This window comes from Rattus rattus, chromosome 1, assembly GCF_011064425.1.
Source record: "Rattus rattus isolate New Zealand chromosome 1, Rrattus_CSIRO_v1, whole genome shotgun sequence".
In the NCBI taxonomy this organism is placed as follows: domain Eukaryota; kingdom Metazoa; phylum Chordata; class Mammalia; order Rodentia; family Muridae; genus Rattus; species Rattus rattus.
In genome coordinates, this window is record NC_046154.1 from 8309088 (window position 1) to 8331709 (window position 22622).

General features: G+C 52.8%; 1 protein-coding gene across 3 annotated transcripts in view; it reads left to right on the forward strand.

The window, feature by feature from the left end:
* Nucleotides 1-22622, forward strand: part of Kcnab2 (potassium voltage-gated channel subfamily A regulatory beta subunit 2) — an 88564-nt gene that overhangs the window by 45029 nt on the left and 20913 nt on the right. For all 3 annotated transcript variants that reach the window (XM_032893749.1, XM_032893768.1, XM_032893759.1), the window contains 2 exons: nt 20896-20939; nt 21685-21722. In XM_032893749.1, the coding sequence (XP_032749640.1) occupies nt 20896-20939; nt 21685-21722 (82 nt within the window). The remainder of the gene's footprint in view (nt 1-20895; nt 20940-21684; nt 21723-22622) is intronic.

Below are 22622 nucleotides of genomic sequence, written 5' to 3' on the forward strand. Positions count from 1 at the left end.
CTTCTGTAGCTTCATGGAAAACATCTGCAGAGCTGCTTTGCACCAAGGAGGGATGTGGTTCCCCCTCCCTGCTGCTGTGGCACGGGAACACTGACAGCTAGGATTTTAAAAAAAAAAAAAAACAAAACAAAAAACTGTCACAGTAAACAATTAAAATTTTTGTCACTGTAACAATATACCTGCAACAAGCTGTCACGACTACGTTTCTGTTGCTGTGACAAAACAGCATGACCAAGGACACTTACAAAAAAAAATGTTAAATTTGGGCGTACATGGGCTGCAAGCAATTAGAGTCCGTAGCTAGGGCAGAGCAAGGGCAGGAATAGAGGAGAGCTTACATCTTGGTCCACAATGGCCTAAAGACTTCCCCTGAGGCTCCACCTCTCAAAACCCACCACCTCCCATAATCACTCCCAAAAAATAACCCCTCAGAGACACTGTCACAACAGGCTTGTCCTTGGAGCGAAATATCCCAGCCCAGTCCTGAGACCTCTCCAGGTGCTGGCCTACCTTGGGTTGTGTCGGGGTACTGGTTGCCTGTCCAGTTCCTCCCCACAAATTGGCAGTTGCTATTTGTTCTTTCGTATGAGAGGTAGGTCAGCCCGTATCCAAGACCCCACAGGCACTGGCTTGTCTTCTGAGACAACAGTGTTGCAACCACACCTTTCTTAGCATCCAAAGGTAACATTTTTCCCCCGAGGTCACAACCCTGGCCCTCAGGATTTTGCCTTAGCCCAGTGCTAAGCACAAACACAGTGCTTAAACACCGAACAGTGAACAGCTTAAAAGCTTAATCTGAAGTTCAGTCAAGGGTGTGCTGGGAAGGAAGCCTACCAGAGGGGTGTGCAAACAGATTTCTAGAACCTTCCGTATATAGGCAGCTATCTGTACATATATCCACATAGAGTACACCCCATGGAGGGGAAAAACATCTCTGTGTGCCTCTTCACTATGGCAGTGGCCACATGCCACAGGTACCCCAGCTGTCCACTGCAGACCCAGCTTGGAATGGGGTGGAGAAGCCATGAGCTGCGTGTCTGGCACTCAAAGAACAGTGCTGCCAGTCTTTCCTACCTGTGGCTCAGAAGACCCAGGCCTCTGATGAAAAGGCAGCAGAGGCAGCCAAGGGGAGACCACGGGAGGGGGCAGGACGCCCACCTCACGCCACACCCCAACCATCCTGCCAGACCTCAGTGTTGCCAGGCTGTAGTGTGGCACTGTACTTCCCGAGCTCTTAGGAGAAAGGTACTCGTGAATAATTCAGCCCCTGCCACGGAATGAAAACTCCCTAATAGAAGCTAATGGACTTGCTGCCTCCAACGCCGACCCTGTGGGGCTCTCTCATTCACCAATTGCTTCTGACGTTCTGCAGTGACACTCCCTAATGAAAAACGCCACTGCGTGCGCTGCTTCCTTAGCTCCCTAACTAGACTGTGGCCTTTTTAACAAGCAACCACCCAGGGAAGCAGGTGAGTTGGACGGACGCAGGAGTGGATGTAGCAGTCACTGCCTTGGGGGGGCGATGTCTAGACACAGGCATCCCCCCCCCGGAACTTAAATGATAGAGCTGGGGTGGGGGTGGGGGTGTCTGGGAATGCTTCTGGCTGCTCAGAAGAAATCAGACCGTTCACAATTTTCCAAAGCAGACAGCCTCAAAGATCCCACCTTGGGTGCACTTGAGGTAACCGTGCTGGACGGAGGAGGGTGGGTGGGCTCCCACCTGGCCGCACCCACCGACCTGTGTTCCCCGAGATCCATCCTGCTTGCGCCCACCCTGTGCAGCCCTGATCTGGTTGTCTTCCCGTCTGCCGGAGTCCCACCGTCTAGCTCGTGCCTTGCTGGTGTTACCCCTTGATTGAGAGTCAGCATTTGTGACTTGGGCTGGCAGTGCTGTCCGTGAGGTTTCTTGCTCTCTGAAGTCTGTCTAGGATGCCCAATGCCTGCAGGAGCCAGGGTTGCTACTCAGGTCTCGGTTTGCTGATGGATCTTGAGCAAAATGACGGTTTGTGTGCTGCAGGGATGCCGTGTGTGTGTGTGTGTGTGTGTGTGTGTGTGTGTGTGCGCGCGCGCGCGCAATGAGTTACAAGGCCGCACCCCAGGATGGTGGCCACTTCCCTGTTTCCGCTTCTGAAGCTTCCGGCTGGTCTCCTGGCTCTGGACACGTGTTGCCGTTTGACAGAGAGACGGGGTTTCTTTCTCCGCCTGCCCCCCGTGTCGTCGGGCTTCAGTGGCTCCAGGTAGAAGGCACTGGGGAGGGCAGAAGCGATTCCTACTGACTTAATGAGGTTAGCTCTGCCGTCATCCCGCTTTTCCGTGTCACCGTGTTAATTCGAGTGGAGTCCCCTGAGTCCCTGACAGGAATAGATTTCCAGAGAAAAACCTACAAGTGTGTGGAATTAGCAGCTCCTTATTGGGGTGTGGGGTGGGGGGAATGGTGCTTACTCTGGAGACTGGGTAGGACGTAGGGTTAGAGTCCCAGAGAGCCTCGCTCTAGAATGTGGCTAGGTGTTGCAACGAAGAGGTCAGAGGTCACCACACTTCTAAGCGCAGGCAGGAGGAGCCTTGAAAGTGGCATGAGAACCCTACCCTGCTAGATTCACCTGTAAGAAAAGCCCAGAGCACAGCCGCAGCCGGAGGGAGCCCAGCTTTGTCTATCGACACACAGGCTGCCAGAACCCGTGCACCATCTACGCATCTATAGAACCTTCCTGTTCTGAGGGGGCCCTCCAACACACACACACACACACACACACACACACACACACACACACACACACACCAGGACCACGGACCCTCTGCTCTGGGCTGCCACCCTCACCCAATTCTCTCCCTTTAGCTCTCCGGTTCCTCACTTGTAACGGAAGGCTCTGGGCCACTGCCGTGGGAACCTGCCTTCCCTCAATGATGGCTGTGCAGCCAGCCAGGGAGGTAGCAAGACCCTGATCTTTCCTGCCCGCTCCTGTTTCCTCCCATGTTGTAAGGAGCGCGTGTGTCCTCTGTAAAGGGCTGTTTTAGTATCTGTCACTTCCTGGTGATGTTTGGTGCTGGCGAGGCTCATCCTAGCCTCTGGTCACTCTTCTCCTCTCAGCCATGCCCACCGGGGACACCAGCTTGGACAGTAGACTCCCCTCCCACAGCTGTTATCATCTCTGCTGTCATAGTACACTCCTTTGGGGACAGTCACCTGCATGGGCTGTCTGTCATCTCACGAGTACCTTCCTGTGTGGCCATCAGTGGTGGCAGAGAGCGCTGTCCCTTCCTGGACCCGATAACCTGGCCACTCTCATCACTGGGGCCCTGGTGTGTATTTTCGGACCCCTGCAGACCCCAGGCGCTTTTTGTCTTGAAAGCTAATGGCTATTGACTCCAGCCTGGCTGGGAGCGCGGACATCTTGCCCACTTTTCGGGAACAGCTCCCAGCTATAGTCTGCCTGGCTGCCCTTCTCTCTCACCTCAGGAAAGAGAGAGCTGGCCTCCACTTCACACAGGGCTGGCTGCCAGCCATGCAACGCCTCCAGAGCCCTACACCTACTGGAGGAGGCAGCAGCCAGCCTGCAGGAGCTGGGAGGAGACCTGCGCTGCCACCTGTAGGTTTCAGGTCCTCTTTCCCTAAGCTGTGCCTCATCATGAGCTGGGACCTTTTTACAGCCCGCAAACATATTTTCCTAGAAAAAAAGCAGGTCTTTCACACGGCTCCAGCCCCATCCATTTCAATATCAAGAGCCCTGCAGATGGCACCCCACCCCCACCCCGAAACTTTGAGCAGTGGTGAGTGTCAGTCCTAGTGTAGAAACCGTACCTCCTACCACAGGGCAGTCAAAGTCACTGCCAAGCCTGAGTCAGGACCCAGCCAGCCCCAGGGCTGCTACAGGAGCATTGCCAACAGGGCTCAGCCTGGCAAGGCCCAGTCAGCCTTGGTTTGCCTTTTAGAGGCCAGGGCCCCTACTGTGACCTCCGTGGGCACTGCTGGGAACAGGAGCAGCAGCTGCAGGGAGGCAGAGCAATCAGGACAATTAGAAAAGCGTCTGCACAAACCTGATAAATGCCACACAGGAACAGGGTGTGATGAGGTGGAGCCACGCCCAACAAGCAAGGCTCTGACCACTGAGCTAACACAGCACCTCCCCAGGGAGACAGCACCCAGCCACACTCAGATCAGAAGATCCAAGATGGGATAGCTACCGGTTCCCTCATTCTCTCTGTGTGTCTCTCGGTTTCTCTCTGTGTGTCTGTCTGTCTGTCTCTGTCTGTCCTTTCTTCTCCTCCTCTGTCCTCTCTCTTTCTCTCTCTCTGGGATTCTCTGGAATGTTCTGTGTGTCTCTTTTCTCTGTCTCTCTGTCTTTCTGTCTGTCTGTTTGCATCTCTGTCTCTGTGTCTGTCTTTCTCTTTCTGTCTCTGTCTCTCTTTGTCTGCCTCTTTCTATAGGTTTCTTCTGTCTCTTCCTTTCTGTCTCTGTATCTGTCTCCTCTCTCTCATTCTCTCTCTCATTCTCTCTCTCATTCTCTCTCTCATTCTCTGGGATGTTCTGTGTGTCCCTGTATGTCTTTCTCTCCATCCCTGTCTCTCTGTCTCTCTCTGTCTCTCTCTGTCTCTCTCTGTCTCTCTCTCTCTCTCTCTCTGTGTCTCTGTCTCTGTCTCTGTCTCTCTGTCTTTCTGTCTCTGTCTCTCTCTCTCTGTCTCTCTCTCTCTCTCTCTCTCTCTCTTTCTGTGTGTGTGTGTGTGTGTGCACGTACATGCCCTCCCTGGGATCCCATTGCCAATTGGTCTCACCAGACCCTCTCTGAGCCCTTTCCCTGACAGCCATACGTACAGTAAATATCCCATATTCCAAATACTTACTGTGAACTAAGCCCTATGCTAACTGCAGACGACATGGACATGACAGTCTTCACACAAAGATTACTGTGGAAAAGGCCAATGTGGAAGAACCAGCCACAAGGTTCTTGGAGGTGACACACACTCCCACCCCCCACACATGCAGTACTCACTCAGGAGGTGATCCCCTGCAGTGCTCAGGCCAAGCAGGGAGAGGTGACCCAGGGTGGGAGGATTTTGCACAAATCCCTGTCCTTAGTGGGCCGTTCCTTGGCCCCCAAAGGGGCCAATCCTCGCCTGGGGCCACTCAGCCCACCTCAGGGCCACCCAGTACCTCTTCAGCTCCTCCCTGTGGTTAACCAAGCTTGCTTTCTCCTGGGCAAAGGGTGCAGGCACTAGACTGTTTCCCTTCCAAAAAAGAGAGTCTCAGGGTCTCACCGCTACAGCTGACTTAACGGAAGCAGGAACTTCAACTACACCGTCTAAGTGACACTTCAGGGGCATACATGGTGCTAAGACCAGGTGACAAGGACAGTCAGGGGCCTGGATTGCAGACCCTTGCCTCACGTGTACCCACCACTGCCCATCTTAGACAGAGTCAGGTGTGGCTCCCTCTCCCTCCTACAATCACACCGCCCACCGGTCCGCTTACGCCCCTGAAGTGCCACCGGCAGGAGGCTCGCACACAGGTTCTTTCTCCCGGGATACACGGTTTTCTCGGCCATGCCTGTGACCACTGTCAGGGCTACCGTCCCTTTCGACAGACACTGTTGATCTTGGTCCCCGAGAGTGAATTCGAGAGTGAGCTAGACTAGCCTAGGGATGGTTCTGGATGCATCAGCCGTGAGATCTCACGCTCGCAATAAGCCTGACAAGCCCTACTGCAAAAGCTCCACACAGACTGTGACACGCTGTTCTGAAGCACGGAGCCCAGAGAGACCCTTGCTGGGGCGGCAGGATTTCCAGATGCGAACCGTGCACGATAGGCTTCACAGTTCCCTTTCCCAGGTTTGAGAGTAAACATGGCCCCCCAGGCTGGGCTCCTGGCATGTGGGGTAAAACGACGCTGTGGCCAGTGCCCACTTAAAGCTTGCTTCTGTGACAGGTGTACCTCGTGCTTCCTTCCTGGGACGTCCTTTTGCCTGGGTTCCACTTGACCCCCCCTCACAAGAGCACTATGGAGTGGCATCTCAGTCGCCACAGGACAGCCCCACCGTCCATCCTTCCGCATGTTCCCCGTGCTCCCAGCTATGCTGTGCCGCTTGGGGGGCAGTGCTCCCTCCTGCCTGCACTCCAGCCTTGCCTGCTTCTCTCACACTTGCTGGGGCAGAGGTGGGCAAGCTTGTCTCCCAGCAAGCATGATTTTAAGGACAAGAGTCTCAGGCCAAGGGTGTTTCGCCCAGGACTTGGGCATGCCCAGATGGCAGTTCTCCTTGAAGACTGTTACTTCTGCATCCGCCCCACACCCTGCAGCCAGCCGGCAGCCTAGGGCCCCGGTGGTGGTACTGACAAGCTCTCTAAACCACCACCCCTCAGCGTTTCCCATCTGGACAGTGGCAACTCTAGGCGGCACCATGCTGTCCATGACATACAGCGAGAGTCTGCGGAGCGTAAGCAGCAGATGCCACTCAGACTGGACCCTGCATCCGGTCCGCCAGACGGACACCCTGGAGCTGCAGCGGCTGAGGGAGGTGCGGGCAGCCGCTCAGGCCAGGAACATGGAGAGCTTCCTCCAAATGCACGGCCTTTCCCTAGACGGCTGCACCGCCCAGCGCACGGGCATGAAGTATCGGTAAGGGCTGGGCTGGAGACATGGGGAGGGGTGGGTAAGGAGTCCCCAGGACATCCGAGGAGGACCTGGAGGAGGTGCTGCAGGAGAGAGGGGCACGGCTCTGGAAACAGGGGCGGGCCATGGCTTTGTTGCGACTCGCGGTGAATATTTTCGGTTTGGAAATCCCCAAGCGCAGAGCGATGCCTTTGTGAGGAGAAGTGAATGTCTGCTGTGGTGCTAGCTGTCTGAAAGCAATCGTTACTGGGCTTGGAGTTTTCATCTGAGTGTTTCCGTGCGGAGGGGACCTTGCTGAGCAGATAAAAGCTGTTTCGTTTGTCTCTGGCAACTTCACCAGGACAGTTTAGCTGCTAGAATTAGTGAGGACACTTCACTGGGGTTGGAGAGATGGTTCTGCAGCTAAAGGCACTGACTGTTCTTACAAAATACCTGAGTTCAGCTTCCGACACCAAAGTAGGGCAGTTCACAACGACCTGTAACTCTGCCAGAGCGTCTGCCATCTGCTGGCCTCTTTAAGTACTGCACCCACCCACACAATTACAAATAAAGTAAGTGGTTTTGTTTTTGTTTTTTTTTAAAATGGGTCTAGAAAGGTGACTCAGAAGTTACAGACCCTGGCTGCTCTTGCAGAGGACCCAGATTTGGTTCCCAGCACCCACATAGTGACTCCATACCATCCATAACTCCAGTTCCAAGGAATCCAGGAAAATAGATCAACCCACCATCTCCAACACAAACCCATTCTGGAAAGAAAAACCCGTGTTATATTCTCTGAACAAAGAAACGTGTCCTTCACAGCCTAAAATTGAGCCGTATCTATGATAAGTGGTTTTCAGCAGGTCTCCTCAGAATTGGCTGCATCCAGCTGTAACCATAGCAACAAAGGCTGTGGAGTAAAGGTTCAGTCTGTCTAAATGACCTGCATGTGGAATAAGTTTTCTTAGACTCCCAGAAGAGCATTTCTGCACGACGCACACCTCTCTGGATTCAGCACCCAGGACAGCTCCTGAGCACAGCAAGCGGGCCGACAGGCAGTCCGTTTTTACACATACTTGGTGCAATTGTGCACCTTTTTGTAAGCTCCAGGGCCAGTTGGTCAAAGGGGACAGTCTCCTCCAGTCCTTGTAGGATAGCCAGTGTTTCGAATCAAAATACAGGCTGCCTAACTAATTAGAGTCTCGGGTAGACAGCGAGTATATATTTTCATATCAGCATTTCCCGTGCAATAGTTGGCATGTACTTATAATTAAAAGTCATGTGTTTCTCTGAAGTTCAAGTCTTCTGTTTTAGCTGCAGGGTTTGGCTGTTCTCCGTGAGTGAAGGTCGGGACTGCTCTTGTGTCCCCCTCGCTTATGGACAATGCATTTGGTCCTTTGGGCCATCACGTTGTCGTTTAAAGAAGCAAGGCTGGACTTGTGGCACCAATAGAAGCTGTTCAAGGGGAGAGCCCCTGAGCCTTGTTTGTTTTGCATTAGCTGCTCATGGGGACCAAGCGTGTACTCAGCAGCCACTTACTGAGAGGATGCTGGCACTAGATCCTGGGCTGGACCCTGGAGATGCCCTATGAACAAGAGGGGCAGGGGCCGCATGCTCACGCCCATGCATCTTGGGGCAGAGGGGAAAAGAGAAATGAAATGAGATCCCAAGATCCTTTCCAGTAGCACTGCCCGTCCTGAAGCCGGAAAGTGCATGGGGTGCGGGGGAGCCTGTGGCATGGAAGCTGATCTGAGAAGGTGGTGGGAGAGCTGAGTCCTAAACAGTCTGAGAGAGAAGACATGGTGGAGAGCCTTCTGGGCACATTGCAGGGGATGAGAGAAGGGCTGGGTACCTGAGCCGGGGAGAGCTTGGGGCTGACAGGGGTTGGGTGGGGAGACTAGACCATGCCTTCCCAACTCTGAGGAACCAGCTCCTGGCACAGTGGGCAGGGATGATGGGCGTGGTTTGCCTAATCATGTCTGGCAGTTGAATTGTATATACATGCTGAACCTCAGAAAATTACCTTATTTGGGTCACCTTATAGGGCCTTTGGTCAGTGTGCTTCGTTGAAGCGATACAGGACACTGGAAGGGCGTGTGATTGATGCAAAGAATGTGTCTTGGTTAGGGTTTCATTGCTGTGAACAGACACCATGACCAAGGCAACTCTTATAAGGACAACATTTAATTGGGGCTGGCTTACAGGTTCGGAGGTTCAGTCCATTATCATCAAGGCGGGAACATGGCAGCATCCAGGCAGGCATGGTGCAGGAGGAGCTGAGAGTTCTACATCTTCATCTGAAGGCTGCTAGGGGAAGACTGGCTTCCAGGCAGCGAGGATAAAGGTCTTAAAGCCCATGCCCACAGTGATACACCTACTCTGACAAGGCCACACCTCCCAACAGTGCCACTCCCTGGGCAGAGCATATACAGACAGTCACAGAATGGTAACATGATGTAATCCAAGGAATGGCAGGAAGACCCCGGGGAAACCCACTCAGCCCAAAAACTGAGTGAGGCACACCCTTCACTAACGAGGGAGCACGGCCCTGCTGGCTCCTGCCTGCCTGGCCTCCAGACTGTGAGAGTAGTCAGTCCCTGTTTTTTTTTTTTTGTTTGTTTGTTTGTTTGTTTGTTTTAGCTTCTTTGTAACTCTCTACTGTGTGAGCCCCAGGAAGCTAGCAAAGATGGAATGATATGTGTCTCTGCCTGAGGCTCCAAAAATAGTGTTCAGTCTGCACCTGGGTCCAGACCCCGTGTGGCTGACATCCTGGAAGGCAGCCCGCTCTCCAAGGAGGAAGGAGACGGGAAAATAATTCTCCCCTGGGCAGGGAGAGGGTTGTCTCACCCACAGGGACCCTGATGTGTCTGGTGACCTCTGTGTGACTGCCCTCAAATGAGGTCGCTGGACCAGCATTCACTTAAGATCTTAGCAAAAACCGTTCACATAAGCTGAAGTCATCTGAGAGGAAGGACCCTTGTTAGGCCTGAGAAAAAATCATTTCCACCACTGTCTGATTAGAGAAAGCTGTACTTAAAAACACACAAGAAACTGAGCAGATGACTGCATCCCCTACGTCAGGATTTCAGAGCGCAGCCCATCACTGGCTTTTGAGGTCCCTTTTATGGAGAAGGATTAGGGTTGATAGAAAACAGCTGTCAAGATAATTGTTATCACCTGAACAGGAGTGGCGGACTCGGGGCTCACGGCTGCCGTAGGGTAGATAAGCTCAAGAGTCCGTGATGCAGAAGGGGAGCTGTTACCTGTGTTCAGAAGTTTTAGCAAGGTAAAGGGGTGGTCATACATTACAGGGTTATAAGTTCAGCATAGGTTGAAAAAAGGTGGGCTGCAGGATGCCTTAGATTTAGGAAACAAAGTTATTCTTATAAGATATGGAGACTTAATAACAATGTATAACAATGTGACTCCTTAACAACAATGTCTCTGTTTTGGTTTCACAACGGCAAATAAGAAAAGGCCTCCAGCTAAGGGGTGGTGCACGCCTTGAATCCCAGCACTTGGGAGGGCAGAGGCAGATCTCTGAGTTCCAGGCCTGGTCTGCAGTTGTTTCTGGACAGCCATGGCTATACAGAGAAACCCTATTGGGCACAGTGGGGGTCGGGGGAGTCGATTCATAAGATCAAGTTTTAGGCAAGCCTGTAGGGCATTTTCTGAATGAGTGGTTGATGTGGGAGGGCCCAGCCCATTGTTGGTGGGGCCACCCCTGGGCTGTGGTCCCGAGTTCTGTAAGAGAGTAGGCTGAGCAAGCCATGATGAGCAAGCCAGTAAGCAGCATTCCTCCATGGCCTCTGCATCAGCTACTGCCTCCAGGTTCCTGCCCTGTGTGAGTTCCTTTAGTGGTGAACAGCAATGTGGGAGTGTAAGTCAAATAAACCCTTCCCTCCCCAGCTCACTCTTGGGTCATGGTGTTTGGTCAACAACTTGAAGCTGCAGGATACTACTGAGCATCCTTTCAATGTTGGTGACCGCCTTGGGACTCAGTTAAGCTTGGACTTAAATAGTAACATAAAAAGACAAGCGCTGTGTGACCTCAAGCAAGCCACTTGGCCTCTCTGTGTCTTAGCTCGAGTTGCAGTCTCACAGAGGTGTCCCTGGGCATCCTGTGAGGTAATAAAGTCACCATAACTCCAGACCTGGCTCCTAGTGGGCGAGAAACTGGGGTCTATTCCCACCTCAGGGACCACTTTGTCTTCCAATTCCAATGGCCTTGGGTTTGATCCCCAGCGTGAGTTGTTTAAGTACGAGAGTATGCAGTTCCGTGTTTTTTGTGTGCTCATAGACTTGACTGGAGAGGTGGCTCAGTTGGTAAGGGGACCCGCTGAACTAGGCCGGTGACATGAGTTCAAACCCACATAACGGTGGACAGAAAGAATAGATAGATGCAGGAAAAGTTGTCCTCTGACCTCCACGCATGCACCTACATGCACACACATACACACACAGACACAGACACACACACACACACACACACACACACACACACCACAAAATTGCTGTATACCTTGTCCCGATTTACCCCTTCCCACCCTGGCAACTGTCAATCGTGTTGGGTTTTCCCTGCAGCCTCTTGTGGATATGAATGACGAGGTGTGGCCTTTTACAATCGGTTTCTTTCGCTTAGAGGCATGGGGGTTCATCCATGTTGTAGCATGCGTCAGAATTTCATTCTTTTGATGGCTGAACGATACTCCATTGTGTGATGGAGTTCAGCCGCCTGTCAGTTCATGGGCATTGGCGTTGCTCCCATCTTTTGACTAGGGTGAAAAAAAAATGTTACCATGGGCATGTCTTTGCAAGCTCGCATGACTTGCGTTCTCTGTGAACATACTTAGGATGGGTCCCCTGGTTCTGCCCTGACTGACTCTTCTGGCCTCCCTCAGGCTATTTATGGCACACCATGTGGTTAATTAAGAGTGACTCTGGGGGAGCACTGAGGCCCAGCCCTTGTGAGACTCGGTTTACCAGCATAAATGCATAAAGAGGAAAGGGGCTGGGCTCCTGCGAGACCAGATGTGTAGCTCAAAGCTTCTACTTAAACACACCTGTGGCTGGAGAAGTCGTTCAGCGGCTAAAAGTGCACATGGCTCCCCCAGAGGACCCAAGTTTGATTTTCAGTACCCACATCACCTGGTTCACCTGGAACGTCAACTCCGGGTATCCCACGTTCTTTCTGGACTCTCTGGACACCTACACACATACACACATATACAGTCATACACACACACACACACACACACACACACACATACACTGTCTCCCTGTCTCTGTCTCTGTCTCTGTCTCTGTCTCTCTCTCTCTCTCTCACACACACACACACACACACACACACACACACACTCACGAGCACACACATGCACAAGCACATACCCACACATACAGACACAGAAGTACACATGATTAAAAACAAAAATAAGTCATTAGAAAACGTCTCCCAGGCTCACTGCAGGTGCAGGAGGTCTCAGGACTCCGCATTTGTAACAGGCTCTCCTCCCGCCCTGATCGGATGCTGTTTGCAAAGGGCTGTCCAGGCTGCTCTGTGCCCAGCGCCCAGCAGAGCTCAAAGCTCTAAGGAACAGGCACCCAAAGGAGGGTGTGTGTTTAAAGATTCCATGAGTTATTGGCCAGAGTTAAGTTCCATTTTTCCATTTGGGCTCAGGCTTTGCATATTCAGAGGAGGCTGCAGTAGCAAGATCTGTCACTGTTCAACCAAAAGAAAGAGAAGGGGGGAGGGGGAGAGGCGGGCTTTGCCTTCGGCCACCTCTTCAGCAGCCACATGCCCCAAGAAAGGCCAGGGCGGTCCTCTGTGGGCCCCAGGGTCCAGGCTTCAGAAGAAATGTAACTGCCCTTCTCCCAACCCTCCTTCCACACAATTTGCTTGGAAAGGGACCCAGCCTATCTGGAGCACAGGGCCTCAGGCCAGCAAACCCTGCTGCTGGCAGTGGGAAAGCACAGTGAGCCCTGTATTGCCTTCTGTAGGTGGCACCTGTGTGACCTTCTGACCTCTGTGCCCACATCCTGCTCTACCCTCGGGGACTGGGTCCTTCCTTTTCATTGGGCCTCAGCTGGTGGGGACTTGAAGTTTTGCTGCCCTGTGGAAAGAGCGTATGGAGAGGGGAGCCACACTATTGGGACTGTGGCTGACTCCCTCTTGCCCATTTGTTTGGTCGCTTGCTCGTTGGTTCCGGTCCTGAGCAGGTAAGCAGGATCAGGCTCGCCCAGGGTGTTTTGCTTAGGAGGCCTGACCTAGAACAGGAGGATATTTATTCCTGGGGGTAGTGACGTCTGAGAGGCACTGTCCAGTGGGCGTGAGATATCATTCTCGAGGTCTGTGCCCGAAGGCAGAACATGGGCAGGGAGATAGCTCGCTTGGTGACATGCCTGCCACATAAGTTAGGGGACCTGAGTTCAGATGCCCAGAAGCCATATACAAAGCCATGTACGGTGCCGAGGACCCCAGTGCTTGGGGAAGGGTGTCAGAGACAAGTGGACCCCTGAGATGCGCTAGCCAGCCAGCCTTGCCCTCCTTGTTCAGTTAGAGTCCTTCCTTATGCTGAGGATGGGTGCTGGGAAGGGAGGGACCTAGGCCACTCTTTCATTCATTCATTCATTCATTCATTCATTCATTCATTCCAGAAGCACACTCATGGGTACCTGCTGTGGGATGCTAAGCATTACCCGTGTGCTTCTTGGGCCCTTTGTCCCTTTGGCCTGGCTTCCTTCCTTGGTCATTCTGTCAGAGTGGACACTCTCCTCCTTCTTTTCCTGATGACTTGGCCCTGAGCGGGTGGATTTGAGCACTGGCTCCAGGGAGCCCCAACACACACCCCCTGCCAGCAGTGCCTACCCAGGCTTGGGGCTGCAGGTCAGCCTGGATCAGGCAGCGCCAGGCCCCAGGGACCAGTAGGGCCAGTGGCGGCTGTGCATCCTGCGTCATGAATAATGACTCCACTCTCCAGCACCGCCTGCGTGCATCGTGCATCTCGCTGGCCACTCACTGGCTCAGCAGGAGCCTCTGACACCCCATGTGCAGAGCCAGGAGGCACTGGGAGCAGCAGCTGCTGCCTGAGACCCCTGAGCTGCCACCCCAGGAGAGCGCAGTCAGAGCAGCCCTGCTTAACCCCAGGTTGCCACCCCAAGGAATACATCCCGCATCGAGGTCACGAAGAAGCGAAGAAGCGACTCCACTCCTGGTAGAGGGAGTCAACTGTGCCCAGCCCAGCACAGCACTCTTGGAGACTGCCGGGGACGTAGAACAGCCAGGGCCAGGAGGTGCAGGCAAACTCAAGTGGAGATGGGGAGGGGGGGGAGATGGGAGAAGGGAGTAGACATGGCTCCTCCCTGCTGGACCTCCACCCCCACCTCCATCCTCGACTCCTCTCGGATAAGGTCTTGTCTAGCATCGTCTGGAAATTTGATGCCCTCCGCTCGGCTGCACAAGCAGGTCCTCTGCTGCCCTCAGAAATCCTTGCTCTGACAGAACGCCCGACACTTCTTCACCTTCTGGGATAAAGTCTCGTCGGAAGCAGAGGGGAGGGTTCCTAAGGGCAGGAGACTTTGGAATCCAGCAGGGGCCGAGCCCGCCCTCAACATGCAGGTATCTTTCGTGTGTTCAGAGCACAGCCTCAAGAGCCGCCCAGATGAGCGGCTGGGTCGTTCAGCAGCCAGCAGCCCCAGCCCGGGCACCCGTGGACGCTTCCGCGCTGTGGCCATGGTGGCCCGGAGCCTGGGACAGCTGTCGGTGCAGAGTGCCCCAAACAGCCACGACAGCAGCTTGAAGCAGCCAGGGATGAAATATAGGTAGGTAGAGCAGTCAGTTCCTGTGGGGCGGGGACCTACCGGGCCTCTCACCTTCCTGCAGACCTCACCGGGGCAGCTGGGGCCGCTTAGAACCTGTTAGGCTTGCTAAGAAAAGTAAGTTGAGACTTGATCAACCCCAAGTCTCCTCTCCTTGGCAGGGGGTAGGAGGGGGGAATTGGTATACAGTCACCTTCCTCCTCCTCTTCCTCCCCCTCTTTCCCTTCTTCCTTCTCCTCCCCCTCTTCTTTTTCCTCCTTCCCCTCTCCTTCTTCTTCCTCCTCTTCTTCCTCCTCCTTCCCCTCTTCCTCCTCCTCCTTCCCCTCTTTTTCCTCTTCCTCCTCCTCCTTCCCCTCTTCCTTCTCCTCCCCCTCCTTCTTCCTCCTCCTCCCCCTCTTCTCCTCTTCCTCCTCCTTCTCCTCTTCCTCCTCCTCCTTCCCCTCCTTCCTTCTCCTCCCCCTCTTCTTCCTCCTTCCTCCTCCTCTCCCCTCCCCTCCCCCCTCCTTCTCCTTTTCCTCCTCCTCTTCTTCCTCCTTCTTCCTTTCTCTTCCTCCTCACCCCTCCCTCTCCCTCCCCTCCCCTCATCCTCCTCCTTCTCCTCCTCTTCCTCCCCCTCTTTTCCCCCTTCTTCTTCCTCTCCTCCCTTCCCCTCCCCCTTCCCCCTCCCTCTCCTCCTTTCCCTGTTTCCTTTCTGGAGTTTAGCCACAGTAGTAAATCTCCTCCTCAAAGTTCACTGCTTGCTCTTCCTGGAGAGCATCAGCCACAAGCCCCTGCCACCTCTGGCCCTCCCCTAAGATCACAGGTTCCAGAAGATGCCCCGAAAGGTATAAGTCGTTGAGCACTTTACAGCAGACTGTCATGTCAGTCTGTTCGTGTTAGTCTGACGGTGGAACACCACCAGGGAAATGAACAGGCATTTCTAGGGGCCAGACCAGCCTCCTCCATCAGGGATCCTGGCATGAGCAGGTTCCAGGCAGGTCCCAGCAGGTTCCTGTGGTGGCCAGCCCAGGCTGTAGGCATATTTCTCTCCATGGTTTGGGGGCTGCCTCTTCCCTCTCATCTTGCATTCTGTCAGCTGGACGTGGGGAGGGTCCAGGTGTCCACAGCAGGGACTTTTACTTCTTCCCACCTCTACCGTTTGCCTGGAGCTGGCTGTGGAGCTCGCACACTGGGAAGGAAGGATCTCCGGGGCTGATCTTCTTGCTCCCATGTAAGACTCGGAGCTGAAAGGTCTGTCTCTCCACACAGGGTCTCCAGGGAAAGGGATCTTCCCTGGGTTTGTGTAGGCTGAAGAGGTCAAGGAGACCTCTGGCCCTCAGGCAGCCCACTGGGGAAGGCTTCTCCCTCAAAACAGGAGTTTGATGCAGCAGCTTCCTGGTGACCCCCACAGTTCAAGCATAGATGGTCCTTGCAGAGTACAGGCAGGGCATCTACGTTTATCACTGGCGTTACCATAGGCAGCTTAAACCTCCCCAGCACCAGCACTCAGAAGGTAGGCCAGATGTAAAGGAGCCACAGCCCAGAAGTCCCATCGCGGTAAATGCTGGCTTGAGGCTCGGGGCCTGTGCTCTCTCTCATGCTGTGACCTCCCAGATCCCCAGGATGCTGGTTACCTCTTAGGTAAAGAGCTTCAGCAAACCTCTTAGGTAAAGAACTCGTTTTCCATCCTCTAAGCTTGATGGGGTGAGTCAGAATGGAATTCTCTGTTCTAGAATCTCTGTGGTTTATATCTTTGTTTCAGTGGCCTTTAAAAGCTGGGACGAAGTAGAAGTGTATATGTATGTATTCAGGTATGCATGTATGTGTGCATATGTATGTACATATGTGTGTCTATGTATATATGTGTAAGTGTATACATATGCATGTATGTGTGTACATGTGTATGAATATATATGTATATATGCATGCATGTGTGTATATTGCTTATATGTGTGTATATATGTGTGTGTAAGTACATACATATACATATAGTGTGTACATGTGTGTTGTGTATATGGATATATGTATGTATGCATGTATGTGTGCATATGTATGTACATATGTGTGCATATGTGTGTATGTATAAACATATGCATGTATGTATACATATGCATGAATGTGTATGTATATATGAATGTTTGCATGTGTGTATGCATATGTGTGTATATGTGTGTATGTAAGTACATATATATGCATGTATTTGTGTACATATGCATGAATGTATATATACATATGTATGTATGTACATAGGTAGGTATATGCTTGTTTGGATTCTTGTTACTTGCTATGACTTTGAAGTCATTCTGAGATTCGACAGAGGACTTAACGCTAGTGTAGCTGTGTCTACACATGTAGAGCTCTTAAGTGAAGGAAAAGTGGACCATGAAGAGCCTAAGTGCTCCCAATAACGTGTGTATATGTGATCATGTACGTGTCTGTGTATGTCTCTACTTGTGTGTCTGTATGCCTATGCCTATATTTGTGGGTTTGTACGTGTATCTGTGTGTGTCCTTGTGTGTGTCTCTATGAGACCTAGCAGTAAAAGGCTTACCATCTGGGGACCTGGGTTCAAATCCCAGTCCTAGCACTTCTTCACTTATCTGATGGTAGAGCAGAGCCTTCCCCACAGCAAGACCTGTTTGTCTATTCTGATGTAGGCTAGAGGGAGGGGGACCATACCCCTGTAAGTGATGTGTGGTTTCCTCGGGGCTGAAAGACCACAGGGACCAGAGATGGGCCTGATCCTGGTGCCTCCCCCTCCCTGGGAACTTTTCCTTCCTCACAGACACTCCAGGCACATTTGCTCAGTGAAGGGAGACAGAGGTGCCCAGAACAAAGAACCAGCTCTAACCTCTCATGTGAAGATGGGAGGTACATTCTGTCTTGAGGGTCTGGTCTAGGACCTGTATTGTTTCCTTCCAGAAACCTCCCTCAGCTAACACTCCACAGGATCCTCTTCTAGTCAGAAGGACGAGAGGTCCAGGCCTGTCCTTGGGGACTTAGGGTCTAGGAACAGGAAAGACGCAAGAAGAGCTGGTACCCCACACTTATCACAGAGGGCCTGGCTGTCAGGAGCAAGGGGCTCCCAGAACACCCGTCCCTCTCCTCTCTAGTGGTAGTGAAGGTGGAGCGGCCTTGCCTTTACCTGAGCCAGCCTATGTCCTCCTCCCAGGTAGCTGAAATGAACCGAAATGAAAGGCCCAGAACTCTTTGTAAAGAATCTGTTTTGTGGGGTCTTTCAGCTCAGAGCCTTTCCTAAGGACAAGCACAGCCTTCCTGGCAGGAATCTGCACTTGCGTGGTCAAGGCTATGTCTGAGAGGCCCCATTAGCCCAGAACTCAAGGAGACATAGAGCCAGGGAGAAAGGCTTAGGGACTTGGACCGATTATTTTATAATCACATCAGGTTTCAACTAATGGAAGAAAACACGTGGCTTATTTTTCGTGTGTTCTGATGTTTTGCATGATGGCAGAGTAACTGCCACCATGCAGGCCTGGTACGGTTACACTTCCGTCCCCCACCACCACCCCCACAGCTTGGCAGCCCTACATATACAGCTGTCAGCCTCGAGGTGAACTGTCCCCTCTTATTCCTTCTCTGGAAAGCCTAGCAGCGGATGGCAGAACCAATACCATCACTTAACGAGGAACTAGTTGAGCGTGGTAATTGCTGCATGGAGCAGCGCCCCAGTTTTTTTTTTAAAGTGTCCCTAAGGGTAATAGATGAGGACACCACCCAGAGCCGTACTCCCAGATCCCCAGCCAGGCCGAGGAGAAGAGGCCTCAGTGGGAAGTTCATCCGTTTTGTCGGTGAGATGTAAGAGTGAGAATGGCTTCTCAATGCGCTGCCCCAAACTGTCAGGTGTCAGTGTCAGGCATCGATGCCCGACCTTCAGCCTCGGGCACAGGTGGGCTTGTCTGCTGTTTCCAAAGCTGATCTTTCTCCCAGGACAGTGTTTTCCAGTGTGTAAGGACTTCAGTTTGAATTCCAGCTCCAACACTAGGCTGGTAATGGGTTTACAGATGAAAATGATACGCGTGAAGATGTTTTGCAGAAACAGGGATCCAGACAGCCTTCTGGATGCCTAGATTTATCCCAGGGGGTGTCCAGGGTTCGGCAAACCCCCAACCAGTACTAATGGGTCTTTATCAGCTTCTCAAAGTGTTCTGTGACCCAGCAGCTGCTGTGTAGGCTGGGTTTGGTTTGCTTTGGTTTGGTTTGGTTGTTTTTGTCAATTTGACACAGGATAGGGTCCGCTGGGAAGAAGGAGCCTCTATTGAGAAAGTGTCCCCATCAGTTTGGCCCGTGAGCATTCTGTAATGCGTCTTCATGATTGACATAGGAGGACCCAGCTCACTATGGGTAGTGGCATCCATGGGCAGGTGGTCCTGGTTTGTATAAGAAAGCAGGCTGATGGGGGTTGAAGAGATGGCTCCGTGGTTAAGAGCACTGACTGCACTTCCAGAGGTCCTGAGTTCAATTCCCAGCAACCACATGGTGGCTCACAACCATCTGTAATGGGATCCGATGCCCTCAGAGCAACAATGAACTCATACATCACATAAATAAATAAATAAGTCTTTAAGAAAAAAGACTGAGCAGGACAGAAAGCAGCGCTCCTCTGTGGCTTCTGCTTCAGTCTCCACCCTCAGGGTCCTGCCTTGGCTTCTCTCAGTGGACTGTGGCCAGGGATAAGTGAACCAAATAGACCCAGGCTCTCCAACAACAGAGACCTAAGACAGCTGTCAATCTTCAGTCGCCATGACCACTGTGCCCCTTGGTCACATCCTATGACAGTCATTCTCTGTCCAGCATGAGGGAAGTTTACTGGATTACTCCAGACCTGGCCCCCGCAGAATCTATACATGATGTGATCCAGCCTTTTGGGGTAGCTCCAGACATCTGTGTCCGTGGGTTTGCTGATGCTTACAGCACGGAAGGACTGAGTTCCCTGATTTGCAAGGGAAAAGCCCAGAAACATAACTTCTCTTTTTAATATAGAAATATTAACACCTGTTCCATTTGGGGGTTGGGGGGTACTTTTGTCTTGCCCAAGTTTCGGGTTTTTTTGAGACAGGATCTTGCTTGCAACTCAGGATGGTCTCAAACTCTCGGCAATCCTCCTGCCTCAGATCTCCAAATACTGGGAACAGGATGGGTGCATGTCCTTAATCCCAGCACTTGGGCAGAGGCAGGTGAGTCTCCGTGAATTTAAGGTCAGATTGGCCTACGTTGCGGGTTCGAAGACAGCCAGAGATGTATAATAGAGAGACTCTGTCTGGAAAAAATGCTAAGACTACAGGTATGTGCCGCCATGCCCGGTTTATCAGAGCCTGCTTGACGTGTTCATTGTTGGTTTGTGCGAAGAGAAGGCCTCTCGTGTGTCACATGCCCTCTGTCTTGGGCATCTGCCTCTTTGGGAAACAAAATACAAATGCATCAATGTCCTGGGCCTGGGCCTGGGCCTGGGCACCGGCCCCGTGATTTATGTCATCCATCCTCACAGCAGCCAGCATCCTTGCTGGAAGAATCCAGCAGGTCCTGGGATCTGCTGGCCTCTGGGAAGCATGGCGGTCCACGAAGCAGCAAGCACCCACTGGGAAGTAGAATCCAGGCCTGGAAGGGGAAGGGCCAGGGAGAGCCATGACATCCCTGCCTCTTTTCAGCCTTACCATCCGGTCAGGTGGTCTCTCTCACACAAACGGCAGACGTGAGCACACATGGAGAACCATAGTGGGGCACTTGAGCTGACTGCCAGGGGAACCCCATTCTCCACTTCCTGGGACAGTCTCAGCATGTCTGTCCTCTGGGTTGGAGAAGAGAGAGACCTGCTATACAGCTGACAAGATACTAATCTGCTGTCGATACTGGGACGGGGGGCTGGGGGACAGGCTAGCCTGCACAGGGACAGACAGATGGGCCAGTCTCTGACAGAAGTCTATTACCCTCTACAGTCTCCTAAGGATATTAGTGGTTAGCCTGTCTGTGTGCTAAGATGTGTCCTACCAGGTCAGTGTTGCAGTGGCCCATGGGTAGTCATTTCACAGTCTGCAGTAGATGAGGGCCACCCTGCTGGAGAACCACAGTGCCACCCAAAGCACCAGCCTTTGAAACGCTAAAGGTCAAAGGTCAGCTTTGCAACCCAGATGAAACAGGGCTAACCTCATGTCTCTGGTTTTAAGAGAGAAGCACAAACAGCCCTCTCTCTCAGTCATAGAGGTCACGAGCGTGGCTTTTGGGGAGGAGAGCTCATCTCACAGTGGGTCCATCAAAACAGCCCTCCTTACTGCCATCCATCCTGGAGACAGCTCTGTAACCCTCTGCTGGCCTGTGAGAGCCCAGGGTAGGCCTGGGGAACAACTGGCATGTCAACACCCCCCCAAGCTGGCTAGCAGGGGCCTCCCTCACATGGCTCTCTGCACCTTTCAGAAAATGTCTTGACGTGGGTCTGGTGCTGGTGATGAAGCCAGGCTGGAGGCATGCTGCCTGGGCCAAGATCTGATTCTGTCTTTCTTTTTCAGGAATCTGGGCAAATCTGGCCTTCGGGTCTCCTGCCTGGGGCTTGGTAAGTATGAGAACCCCTCATGAACAAGGATACGGGGCCTCCAGAGAGCCAGCCCCACCCTTAACAAGAGCTACACTGACAGTCTATGGTTCTGAGAGTTAAGTTGACAAGACAGCCAGCAGGCAGGGACAGCCACAGCCCTTAGCACAGGAGGCCAGGGAGACCAGGAGAACCCTGGGAGTCCTTTGCACCCAGCCCTTCACCCCAACAGCAGCTCCTGACCATCCCCGGGCCAGAAAGCTTTCTTCCTGGCTTGTAAGCCTGATTCCAGAGAGACAAGACCCAGGAGTGGCCACTGGGTCTTGCCATGCTCTTTCCTCCAAAACCTGCTGTCCTCTACCTCCAAGGTAAACACACTCTTGGCCCCTCTCACTCTAACCCCCACTCCCAGCAGGGCCTGTCACCAGGGTCGTACCATCATTACCCGATTCCACTCTCTGAGGCAACTCCACCCTGGCCCCACGCTCTGGACAGTCCTCCTATCACAGCCTTCCAAGTCCTTCACACACGGCTCCAATGAACATTTCCGAGGCCTCAGCCCTCCTGGGCCTACCCAGCTCTCTACCACAGGCCTTTATCTGGAGACTCACCCTAGAGGCTAAATACCCACATACACAGGATCTGCTCAACACACAGCCATCGGTGTCCCTCACCCCATCCCCTACCCTTCAAAGTCTGAGTACCCACGAGACAGCTCTGGGCCAGTGTCAGATGATCTCACCTGAGCCTCTGTGTCTCCTTTCAGGAACATGGGTGACCTTCGGAGGCCAGATCACAGATGAGGTAAGACAGCTCCCTCAGCCCCAAGGGACACAGTTAAGTCCCCACCTAAGCCAGGGACTAAGTGGGCTCATGGAAGCCACTGTGGCAGCCTCTTTCTTTCTGTTGGGGGGCTATCCTGACCCAGTGGCTAAGAAAGCCAAGGAATAGGACAAGAAACATGTCATGTCTGATGGCACTATCTAGCAAGTCCTCGGCTCCTAGGAATCCAAGATTCTCACGAGCACGATACCTACGCCACAGCTGACCCCGAACATTCGAGGATCCTGTGTTTTCCAAGTGATAAAGCCAGATAAGGACCTGAGCCGCACTCTCTAAGTATGCCACGTGAGTGGCCCATCCCTCTGCGTCTGTTGCGGGAATTCAGACTTCCTGCTAGCTGCACGGGCTATCGGCCCACCGTGTTCTGGATCCTGTGCTCCTCTGGCTTCTGAGAACTGCTCTCTCCTGGGGCTTAACTGCTATTGGGACAAAAGGGTACACTAAGGAAGAGCAGACCCACATGCTGTCAATGTCACGGAGCCTATCAGGAGGGAACGGGTCGACTTCCAGACAGTGGGAGAAGTTAGAAAGGGGAGCTCTAGGCATCTGGCACCAACTCAGCCACTGCATTCGCCCGATTTGCTGTAGAAAGGCTCGCATTTAAAAATTAATGAGTGAGTCCATTTGAGAACTTGTTAGCTGGAACCGCTCTGTTTTCAGGGGAAACTTGGCTTCCGTCGTGATTTAAGTGCAGTGTGTGGTTTTGTTCTTTATCTCTATAGCAGGAGTCATTGAACTGTTTGTCCCAGGCGCTGAGGCTGCTGGGTATGAGGGTGCCGTCGCAGGGTGAGAAGGGAACTCCTAAGGTGAAGCTCTGGTTCTCCCAGAGCTCAGAGTAGGAATTGGAGCTGTGGGACAGGT